Below are 12,103 nucleotides of genomic sequence, written 5' to 3' on the forward strand. Positions count from 1 at the left end.
TAAGGCCAGGTTATCTACATTTACCTAGGAACTCTTTCTAGGTCTTGATATTTATTTTGGTTACCTTTTCCCTAATCTAGATTTTAGCTCTTTTTACGTTTCCATTTGATTCTATGGAAAACCAAGGAGGAAATTTAAAAAATTAAAAATTAAAAATAAAAGCAACTCACCTGGGACTTCATCATTTTCTGCTCTCATCTAGAAGGACAGATGCCTGATAAAGGAAAATTGATGATCAGAAGGATGTTTTCACTGACCAGACCCAGATAGCCGCTTCCGGATTCACCAGTCTGGAAACAACTACCACCAGAAGTGGAATGCATGACCAGAGAAAGTTGTTTGGTCTTCATAGAAGGGTGGGCAGGCACCATGTGAAAGAGGAAGTCCTCTTGTGATTATACTGTGATCACATAGATCTTAGACAAGGTTTTTTTAACTGTATGCTTCATGTTGATTTACTAACCACTTATTTTTCCCCTTTATGAACAAGCAGTTACATTCGTAAAATGTTTTCATAAGGCAACAAACATGGAAAGATCTATATGAGATTTAACTGCAGGTAGAGTTCCCTGGCAATAAGAATGGCAATGACCACATGGAAAGCTGAGGAATGCATTCCCTTATTCCCGCAGCTCAGTTCCAATACTCTCTTTTATTTTCCCTCAACTTAGCAAACTCTCCTGCCAATCAATATTCATGAACCAAAATGTTAATTTTAAGATGTTTTCTGTTTAAATTTTTATTGCTGATTTTCGACAGTGCAGTTATCTGCATATAAAAATAGTGATAGGTTGGAACCACTGACAAAAGTATACATCTTGATGCAGGAAAGTACATAGCTAGTGAATTTTTCTGTTTCAGGAGGAGCCATGCAGACAGAGCTGAACTGGTTGAGGGTAAGTGAGCACTCTCATGACAGGGAGATTTTATCAAAATAGATCTAAGAAGAAACAATCAGGAGAAATAATCATACTAATCTCTGGGTAGTCAGCAGCTGCTCAATAACTATTTCTTGAATATAAAATGATTTAAATAAACTAGAAAGGGATAGGACTAAAATCATATCCTTTTCAATTTGTTTCATCTTGTTTTAAACCTTTCATTAATAATAAATCCTTTTAATAATACTATCCTTTTAAATTTGTTTGGTCTTGTTTTAACCCTTTTCCTGTTTGCCTCAAGATAACTTGCAGATTACAGCCGTAACCTTACCCCCAAAGTTTGCCACAAAATATCTAGCTTTTATTACTATTTTCACATCGCTCTAGGACAGCGATAGTCTTTGGGAACAAATGACATCATTCTATTTATAGCATTGTTTTTGAGTAGTTTGTTGGGTGAAAATGTCAAAGCCTAGAAAACGTAGCATTCCTACATGAGCTGTACTTTTTTTTTTCTAAAATAATCATTCCTGTGGGGTGCACCAGGCTAAGGGCACAATGATGTACTGAGATGGGGTTTAGTCTTTAAGAACTCAACAGTTGCCTATGATCTGTGGAAATTTTAATTTATGTAAAAACCTTTCCCAGTAAACTGAGGCTAATCATCAAAACGCCCCAATCCCACTATTGCTCATTCCAAATCTCTGAAAGCTCAGGACCTAGCAATCACACACTCCACAGAACTTCCCTATGCCTATCACATGACTGACTACTACATGTACACCCCCACCCATTTTGTCCACAGTACCCTCACCAATCACTAAAAATCACCGACCCCAATCATCCCCACGAGTCAGTCTCCTTACACGCCATCTCTGATCACAGACAACCTTAACACTGACACAACGTTCCCCAGTTACTAACCTCATAGCTCACACCATCCCTCACTCCCAGATAAACCCAACACCAATCCCATATTCCTTTCCCAAAAGTGACTTCATAAACCTCCAATCACTGACCCTCACGGACCTTTCCCCCCATTACCAATCCAATAGACTCATCACTGCACTTATCTGCTTTCTGACCTGCAGCTCCGTTATCAGGTCCCTAAACGCCGGTCAAGGCTTAACCCCGGACCGCTGTCACATCCACATTGGCGAACTCTCCTGGTTCCTGTCTGGGTGAGCAAAGTGTGGCGCTTCCGAGCCTACGCTATTCCGTACGGAGCGGTTTTGCCCACCTCGCCTCCCTGGCGGCTTTGTTCAGGAGGCAATATGGCCGCTCCCAGGCACTGGGTCTAAATGGGAGCCGCCATCTTGAGAGTTCAGGCAGTTCCGTACACTTGGAGGAATTCTTTTTATTCAGAGCCAGGAATTGGGATGTGCCACCAGCAGCGAGAAGAGGGAAGGTGATGGAAAGGATTTTACAAACAAGTAAGGTGCAAACTTTGCTGAGAGATTTTACAGAAGCATTGGGGAAGAAGTTTTAGTGATACAGCCTCTTTTAGAAGACTGCCTTTGGTGACAGAGGAAAAAATTGGGGATAGTAAAATATTCTTATTGACGACTCTTCTTAAAAGTGTTTGTAAATGGTACAGCTTTATACTGGGAGATTCTACTTGCTGAGAGGGGTGAAAGCAGGACTGGGGGCCTGAAGTGATGGAAGCGTTCACTGGGTGACGGAGAAAGGGATACACAGAAATAATGAACTTTATGCTAAAAACAATTATAAGGAATTCTCTAGGGGAAATTATTACTGTAGCAAGAAGTTGCAAAGGCCGACTGAAAGAAAAAAGGGAATTGCGAGGAGAATCGGAGACTAGGAAAAAGCAGAAAGACAATGAGAGCAAAGGAGAGGCCGGTGTAGGCAGAGATGAGAGATTGAAGAGCAAAAAATGGGAGGCACAGGAACGGAGGTAGGAAGCTAAGGGACAGAACAAGGGAGGCTCAGACAGGGAGAAGGAGACTGAGACAGGGAAAGGGAGACTAAAAAGTAGAAGAAATAAAAAAAGGAAGAGAGTGATGAGATTAGGTTTCAGGGAAATCACCTGGTTAAAAACTGAACCAATAAACCATCATATAAAACATCACTGATATCATAACCTTTAGACCTTATATCAAGTTTCTATACCCTTTTTTTAAAACAGTATGTTAAATTGATGTTTCGTGTGCATAGATAAAATTTTGAAGCATCAGTTTTCAGAGAAGCCTGATTTTTGGCTTATGTAATTAAATGAGCAGCAATTTTACACTTAACAGTTTAATTTCTCATGTCAAATCAAAACAAATCTGGACTTAGATAAGGAGAGATTTTTTTCAGAAAGATTATTGCAGTAGGGAAAAACACTAATCTCAGAAATCTGCAAGTATCTCAAAATCAAACAGAGTAAGTCTTTTCCTTTTATAGGAAAGGCTAAGAAGGGTTAGCAGGAACTTTTAAGAGGTAGAGGTAGGCAAGTGGCAAAACCAAGGGCACTTCAACAAGAAATGTTTCTGGGGTCCTCAGATTCTGAGAATAAGCTGTTAAGGATGTTTGCATATACATATTGCTTTAGTGTGTGGTTAAACTTGAGGACAAGCCAAAGTTTAGGGGCCTGTGGGGAAAAAACAGCCTGATTATGTTTGGTCAAGAAGAGGGTAAGAAATGGGCAGTTGTGATCACTCACTTCAGTTTAAACTTCCAGAGATATGTCAATATCTACAACATGACCAGTGCTTAAGGCAGTATAGCCACTGTGTAAGGCACTAAGGGTATAGTAATGATTAATTCAGAATCCTCAAGGAGCGAAGTAGATATGAGAAGGGGCCGGACTGTGCAAAGCCTTATAGGAATTGTGACAACTTTAGCTCTTAATTCCTAAGAGTGATGAGAAGCTATCATTATGTAATAGCTCCTTAAAAAAGAAGTTGAAGAATTCCCTCATGATGAAAGAAATAAAAATTAAAGCTGCAGTAAGGTACTGTTTTTCATCTATTAACTTGTAAAAAAAAAAATTGGAAACATGTAGTGTTAGTAAGGCATGGAATCAGGAATTCTCATATATTACTGGTGGGACAGAAACATGGTGTAGCCCCTAGATAGGGAGTTTGACGATAGCTAGCAAAATTACATGTATTAGTTATTTACTGCTGTGTAACAAATTACCTGGAACTTAGCCATTTGAAACTATAAACATTTAATGTTTATAGTCTCATAGTTTGTGAGTCGAATCTGCTAGGTGGTTCAGGTTTAGTCTCTCATGAGGTCGTAGTCAAGCTGTCGGCTAGCACTGCAGTTAGGCTCAGCTGGAGAAGAGGATGGTGACAAGCCTCAGAATACCAGTTTCCAAGCCCCGTTCCTTACCGGATGGGCCTTTTTTTAGACTATTTGGCTATCTTCATGACATGGCAGTGGTCTTCCCGCTTCTCAAGTCCACCTCAGGATGCAGGAGCTGGCTTCTACCAAGACCAAGTGAGTGGAGGGAAGGAGAGGGAGAGTGAGAAAGCGCACACAAGACGGAAGCCACACTTTTTATAACGTAAATTGGAAGTGATAGCTCATTACTTCTTCTGTATTCTGTTTGCTAAAAGGGAGTCATTATGGCCTGCCCAAAATGGAATAGGAATTGGGTTCTCCCTCTTAAGAGGAGGATTATCAAAGACTATAGGGACATAGCTCTCAAACCACAACACTATATAGGTTTTACCCTTTTATTCAGAAACCCTACTTTCAGGACTATATCCCAAAGATACACTGGCAAAAAGATATGTTCAAAGGTTATCCACTGCAGTACTATTTTTAAAACCAAAAGACAGCAGTCAACCCAAACATCTACTATCTGAGGTCTTGTTGTATAAATTGTGGTATATACACAAAACAGTACTATTCACCTGTCAGAGAGAGTCAGACAGAAATATCTCTATGTACTAATATGGAGTGAACTTCAAGATATAATGTTATATAAAAAAAAAAAGTGAAAAAATTGAGAATAGTTATTGCTATTTAGTTTCTTGAAATGTGAAAATGAATGAATAGATATACAATCAGTTCTCATTATTCACGTTAGTTATATTCTATAAAGTTTCTGCAAACACAAACTTAGTGAAAAATGAACCAGTGCTCCTAGGAGAAATAATGTAAATATACGTGTATACACTTATACATATATACATATGTATGTATGAATATATACATAACACACATATATAGGTTATAATCTTCAATTATAACTTTGTGGATTTTACAACTTTGTGTAATTAAGATTATAATCTTGAAATCAACTCATACTGGCAGATTCTATTTTATTTTACAAATGAGAAAATGAGGTTTAGAAGCATTAAGTGAATAAACTGAAGTCAATCCACTAACAGGTGCCAGAAGTGGATTCAGACTCTATCCACTGGTCCCATAGCTGGAGTTTCTTGTGCTACACTACACTGCCCCTGCGGTCTCCATCCTCTCAGCATCTCTGTTTGAGAGCTGGAATAAGAGAGAGAACATCTCCTTGTTCAAACTCAGCTAGAAAAGAGTGCATGGGGAAACTCAAATTTTTCACTGCTCTGTGCATGTCTGTTAATGACTGCAAAGTACTGATTTGGGGATTACAAACAAGTTTTAGCAAGTAGGTGAATTTGCAGATACGGAATCTGTGAATAATGAAAATCAATTTATATGTTTACCTTAAAAATAAAAAGCAAATAATAGAAGAAAAAAAACATTAAATAAAATATATCTATAAAGGTGTTGTTGGTTATCTACTGTGTTGAGATGTAGCAATGTACCCTTAAACTTAGTGGCTTAAAAAAGCACACATTTATTGTCTCAGTTTCTGTGGGTCAGGAATCTGAACATGAATTATCTGGGTCCTCTATTTCCGGGTCTCCCACAAATCTATAATCAAAGTATTGTCCTGGGATGGGGTCTCATCTGAAGGTTAAACTGGGGAAAGAGCCACATCCAAACTCAATTACATGACTGTTGACAGAATTCACTGATTGCTGGCCTTAGGGCATTCAGGTCCTTGCTGGCTGTTGGATGGACGCTCCCACAGGACTCTGCCATACAGGACTCTCCATCTTGCAACCTGCTTATTTAATAAGGCAAGAAAATCATAACCTTTATAACCTAATTACAGAAGTGACATCCCCTCAATGTTGCCATATGGTATTGGTTAGGAATCACTTATTCATATGGAGGATATTACAAAAGTCGTGAATACTAGGAAGTAGGAATCATTGCTGGTCATTTTAGATGCTTTCTACCACAGGGAAAAAGGAAATGGAAGGGACAGAGATAGTACCCAATCTTCTTTACTGTACAATGTTCTTTTTGTTGTTGTTGTCTTTGGATTTGACTTTAGAACCTGAAAAAAATCACATAATTATAAAACAAAATTAAATCTTATAAAACATTTCCAAACTTCCACTTCTGGCCAAAGTGAAGTAGCAGGGAATGAACTGCACTTTCACCTGAAACAATGGAAAAACTACAAGTATATGAGTCAACGGTTTTCAATACATTAGTCATCAGGCAGTGAAGGAGAGTGATCCTTAAAGGTAGGAAACAAATGAGGTGATCCGTTTGCCCAGTCTACTGCCTTGAGAAAATTTCCAGAACATGGCACAGAGAAGGGAAGTCCAGGTAGAGGCCATCAGATTCCCAGAGCTGAGGGGAAAGAGCTAAGAGTACAGAGAGACCAAAACAGCTAGAGTCACAGAACACAGGACCAAAGAGGAGAAAGCTGCACAAAAGAGAACTCCAGAGACTCGCAGAGGGTCCACTTCAAGTATTCATCAGAGTATTGGTCAGTGTGTGTAGGTAAGGAAACTGATTATCAGAGTCCAGGAAAAGAAATACCTGAAAAGAATGAGGAAACATTCTGAAGTCACTCCACAAAAAGCCAAGATCTCACAAAAAGCCAAGATCAATGCCTGTTACTACAAGCCAGACTAGAAAACTTTTCATGGGACATGGGGAAGACTACTCAAAAGGTTCTGCCTCAATACTGGGAAATAATTAGCTCTGTGTAAAAATCTTGCCCTGGTGCCACTTAAGAAATCAGACCTGAAAGGATCAAACTGTTTCCAAATAACAACTGAAGTGCAGAGAAAAGTTTCAAAAATATTTATTGAGACACAAAAGTATCTAGCATCCAAGAAAATAAATTCACAACATCTGGCATCAATCAATAATTACCAGGCATGTATAAAAACTTGAAAATGATACTCATAATAAGGAGAAAAGTCAAAGAAAAAAAACCAGACCAGAATTGAAAAAGATATTGAAAACTGCAGACGTGGATATTAAAAAGTTATTATAGAGCTTGTAGTCATTAAAAGGACAATACAAGAATATTATGGAAACTTGAAATTCATAAATTTGACAAGGAACAAAAAGTGGACCGTTTCCTCAAACACCAAAACTCAAGTTGAAATAGGTAATTGGCATAGTTTTGCAATGACATAAAAACTTGATTTTTAAGTAAAGACCTTGCAAAAAGAAAAGACAATGTCACTGGAGAATTTTACCAAAATTTAAAGAATGAACATTGGTTTTACACAATCTCTTCCAGAAAATGGAAAAGAAGGAACACATTCCAAACCGAAACCACACCAAGACAGTACAACAAAAGAAAACTACAGATCAATATCTTGCATGAACAAAAATCCTCAACAAAATTTTCATAAACCAAAGCCAACAATCTGTTAAAAGAATTACACACTATGACCAAGTCGGATGTATTCCACATATGCAAAGCTGGCTCAAATTCCAAAATTAACCAAGTAACCCACCTATCAAAAAGACATGAAGAAAAAGTATATGATTATATCAATTAATACAAAAAATGAATTTGACAAAAATCTAACATCAATCCATGATGAAAACTCTTAAAAAACTAGCAATAGAGGGGAATTCCCTCAGCTTGTAAAGAGCATCTACCAAAACAAACAAAAAACCCTACATCACACATAATACTTAATGGTGAAAGACTGACTGTTTCCCCTCTTAGATCAGGAACCAGACCATGGTGTTTGCTCTCACCACTCTAGTTCAACACAGTACTGGAAAGTCTACCCACTAAAATAACACAGGAAAACAAAATTAGAAGCAGACAGATGAGAAAGGGAAGAAATAAAACTGTCTCTATATGCAAATGATATGATTGTGTAGAAAATTCAAAGGAATTTACCAAAATTATATCTAAAACTAATAAGTGAGTTCAGCGAAGTCACAGGATACAAGATTATCATTGCATAAAAATTAATCATAGTTTTATATACTAATCATAAACATAGAAATAAAAACAATGTTTTCAATCATGCTAAAGAAATGAAAATACTTAGGTTTACACTTAACAAAACATGTACAGGATCTTTAGAAAGTCACAAAATGTAGTTGAAAGAAATCAAATAAATGGAGAGACATACCATGTCCAATGATCTGAAGATTCATAACAGTAAAGATGTTAATTCTCCCAAATTGATCTATAGGTTTAAAGAAATTCCTATTAAAATCATAGTGAGTTTTTTTGTAGACTTAGGATTATTCTAAAATTTATATGAAAAGGCAAAGGACCTAGAATAGCTAAAACAATTTGACAATGAAGAATAAAGTGGAAAAGCAGGCTTAACAGATGTTCGCCTTTTTCTTCTGTTACAAATAAAATAAAATAATAAATAAAATAAAATAAAATAAAATAAAATAATAAAATAAATAAAATAAAATAAGATGTCCAGTTTGGAAAGGAAAACATAAAACAATATTCGTATATAACGTGATCTTCTATGTAGAAAAATCTGATGAATTCTACCAAAAAAGGCTATCAGAACTACTTAGTAAGTTTAGGAAGGTTGAAGCATACTAGATCAATATATAATAGTCAGTTGTATTTTCATATATTACAAACAATCGATCAGAAATTAAAATTAAAACATCTATAGTAGAATTTTTTTTTAAAATATGAAAGGCTAGGGAGTAAATCTGACAAAAGATGTGAAATACCTGTACAATAAAAACTATAAAACATTGCTAAGAGAGATGAAAGAAGACAAAAGGACTATGTTGTATTCATGTGTCAGAAGCCTCATTACTGTAAATCTCCCCTAACTGATTTAAAGGTTCAGTGCAATCTATTCAAAATTGCAGCTTTTGAGAAGAAATTGTAAAGATAGTCCTTAAAATTCATATGGTAATGAAAAGGAATAAGAATAGCCAAAATAACTTTGCAAAAAAAAAGTTTGAGGTCCAACACTACCTGATCTCAAGAGTTTTTATACACGTAGCTATTATAATCAAGACAGTGTAGTATTGGTGTAAAGATAGGGAAAAAATGGATAAATGAAACAGAATTTATAGTTCAGAAATAGATCCAGCTGACAAAATGACAACAAATTCTCAACAAAAGTTTTTCAGAGGGAGATAGAATAGTCTCTTTAAGATATAGTGCTGGAATAACTGAATACTTATATTTTAAATGGAAACAATTCATTATTCATACCGTATACAAAATTTAACTCAAAATGAGATCGTAGCCCTAAATATAAAATCTAAAACTATAAAACCCCTACAAGAAAATGTAGGCGAAAACCTTTGTGACCTAGGATTAGGCAAAGATTTCTTAGATAATGACACTAAAAGCAGGAACCATAAAATAATAAATGATAAATTGGATTTTGGTCTCCAATTGATACCATTAAGAGAATGAAATGACAAGCCACAGACTAGGAGAAAATATTTTCAAATCACATACCTGATAAAGAAACAGAAGCCAGAATATATGAAGAACTCTATAACAAACAAACCATTAAAACTGAGCAAAAGATTTAACAGACACTTCACCAACGATACACTGATTGCAAACAACAACATGAAAAGATCCCCAACATCATTAGTCATCAGAGAAATGCTAATTAAATCACAATGAGATGCCACTACACACCGACTAAAATTACTAAAATTTAAAAACTAATATTACCAAGTGTTGGCAAGGATGTAGAGAAATGAACTTACGCACACTGCTAGTGGGAATATAAAATAGTGCAATCACTTTGGAAAATAGGTAATTTCCTTTAAACATAAATCCATATGATCCAGCCATTCCATTCCTAATATTTATCCAAGAGAATAAGTATTAGGCATGTGCACATGCAACATACAAAACATATGCATATAAACATCTGCACAGGAATGCTCATAGCAGCTTTATTTTTAACAACCAAAAACTGGAAGAAACTCAAATGTCCATCACAGGCAAGAAGATAAACTATTCATACAATGGAATACTAATCAGTAATAGAAAGGAGTGAACTCTTGATACACACAATAAATTGGATTAAATTCAAAACAATACGCTGAGTGAAAGAAACCAGTACATAGTGCATACTTTGTGATTCCATTTATATCAAATTCTATGAAATGCAAAAGAATATAGAGTGGCAGAAAACAGATCAGTGGTTGCCTGGGCATGGGGTGGAAAACTGGTGAGTGAAGAGTAATTACCAAGGGTAAGCAATTTGGGGGATGTTTGTTATTTTGACTGCAGTGAGTTTCACTGGTGTATACAAAAGCCAAAAGTTATCAAATTGTATGCTTTAAATGTGTGCAGTATATTGTGTCTATTAAAACTTAATAAATCTGCTTTAAAAAAAACTCCACCATGCCTTAAAATGACCTACATTCTCTGCTCCTTCCTCATATTTCTGATGTCATTATAAATACCTCCTCTCCCCATTCACTCCACTTCAACAGACATTCTCCTTCTTCCCCAACTCACTTTCACCTCCAGGCTTTCGAGAATGCTCTTCTTACCAGTATACAGATTTATCATTACTATCACCAATTGCCATAGCAAATACAATTTAGATTATCTTCCCAAAATGAAAATGACTTTCTCATCCTTTCTTAATCCAAGCCTACCCACACCTTATAATCTTTAATGTATGAAATTTTGGAATGTAATTTCACATAGGTTGTTAAACCAGTATAACTGTTCATTCACTCCATCACTTAGTCCTTCAACTAATATTTAGTGAACAGCTATTATGAGCCATGCAGTCTTCTAGAGCTTGAGCTTTATAATACAGCTGAATACTCCTGCCCCAGCCATGTTTAAATGCTAGCAACTTGTACAGACAGTAAAAATAAACAAAATAAATTACAATATGACAAGGATGCCATTAAAAATTGAAATAAAGTAAGGTGATTAGTAACACTTGGGGGAGTATTGTAGTGTTACATTCGGAGGTCTGTTAGTCTTATAAAAATCTGACCTAACAAGTCATCTAAGAACAGAGTCATAATACAGTGTAATTCTGCAGTGATAATTTATAATGATAATGAAGAATATCTGCTCCTCAAGGCTACCAGAAGAAAGAGAATAATAAAGATTAGAGCAGAGTTAAACAAAATAGACAATATAAACCAATAGAGAAAATCGACATAACCAAGATATGATTCTTGGAAAAGATCAACAAAATTGGCACACCTTTGGCTAGACTGAGAACAAAAGAGAAAAGATTCAAGTATTTAAAATCCAAAATAAAAGAGGGAACATTATGATTGATTTTACAGAAATAAAAAAACATGAGAGTACTGTGAACAACTGTATACCAACAAATTGAATAATCTAGATGAAATGGATAAATTCCTACAAACCCAAAGCTTATCATAAAGAAGTAGAAAATCTGAATAGATATAGAACTAGGAAGGAGATTGAATAAGTAATCAAAAATCTCCCAACAAGTAACCATGACTATAACTGCCTCTGGTACTGTCTCTTCCAAATCACAAGTCAAGGAGAGATGCACAGATCATACCTCACTCCTGTTAGAGATAAAGAGTCTGAATCCCAAGAAAAGCAAGCTCTAGATAAGCAAGACAGTCTTGAAGACTGAAACCAGGAAACAGTAACTGATATTCAGGAAGCTGAAAAAACAATAGGAAGAAATTGTTCTACCTGAACTAGAGAACAAGAAAGTAAGGAAGAGGAAAAAGAAAAGATAAAAATAAAAGGAGTCAGAAACATCTAGAGATGACTGTAAACAAAAGTTCTCCAGAATATAGGATGAGACTTTCCATTGTTACAGACTAGAATCAACTTCAAGTTCAACCACTCCATCCTCTTGACTTTCTACCATGAGTAGTTTACTCTGCCTCAAGTCAACTGAACAGGCCAAACAGTCTTGTAGATATAACGTGTTTAGTACTGGGGATGGGGAGACAGGGGATGGGGGGGAGGGGGGCCG

The 12,103-nt window shown here is 36.0% G+C and overlaps 1 protein-coding gene across 40 annotated transcripts in view; it reads right to left on the reverse strand.

Moving 5' to 3' along the window:
• ZNF300 (zinc finger protein 300) overlaps window positions 1-12,103 on the reverse strand; it is a 34,531-nt gene that overhangs the window by 8,201 nt on the left and 14,227 nt on the right. For 15 of the 40 annotated variants that reach the window (XM_025043018.1, XM_015585291.2, XM_015585280.2 and 12 more), the window contains 4 exons: window positions 6,160-6,222; window positions 5,831-5,946; window positions 4,224-4,318; window positions 171-214 (listed from right to left, as the gene is read on the reverse strand). In XM_025043018.1, coding sequence (XP_024898786.1) covers window positions 171-198 — 28 coding nt within the window. In that variant the 5' untranslated portion in view covers window positions 199-214; window positions 4,224-4,318; window positions 5,831-5,946; window positions 6,160-6,222. Of the gene's footprint in view, window positions 1-170; window positions 215-1,966; window positions 2,967-4,025; window positions 4,166-4,223; window positions 4,319-5,830; window positions 5,947-6,159; window positions 6,223-8,287; window positions 8,345-12,103 lie in introns of those variants that run through there. The other 25 variants (XM_025043039.1, XM_025043041.1, XM_025043034.1 and 22 more) reach the window with 16 other exon arrangements.

Source organism: Pteropus alecto, unplaced genomic scaffold (genome assembly GCF_000325575.1).
Source record: "Pteropus alecto unplaced genomic scaffold, ASM32557v1 scaffold40, whole genome shotgun sequence".
Taxonomy (NCBI): domain Eukaryota; kingdom Metazoa; phylum Chordata; class Mammalia; order Chiroptera; family Pteropodidae; genus Pteropus; species Pteropus alecto.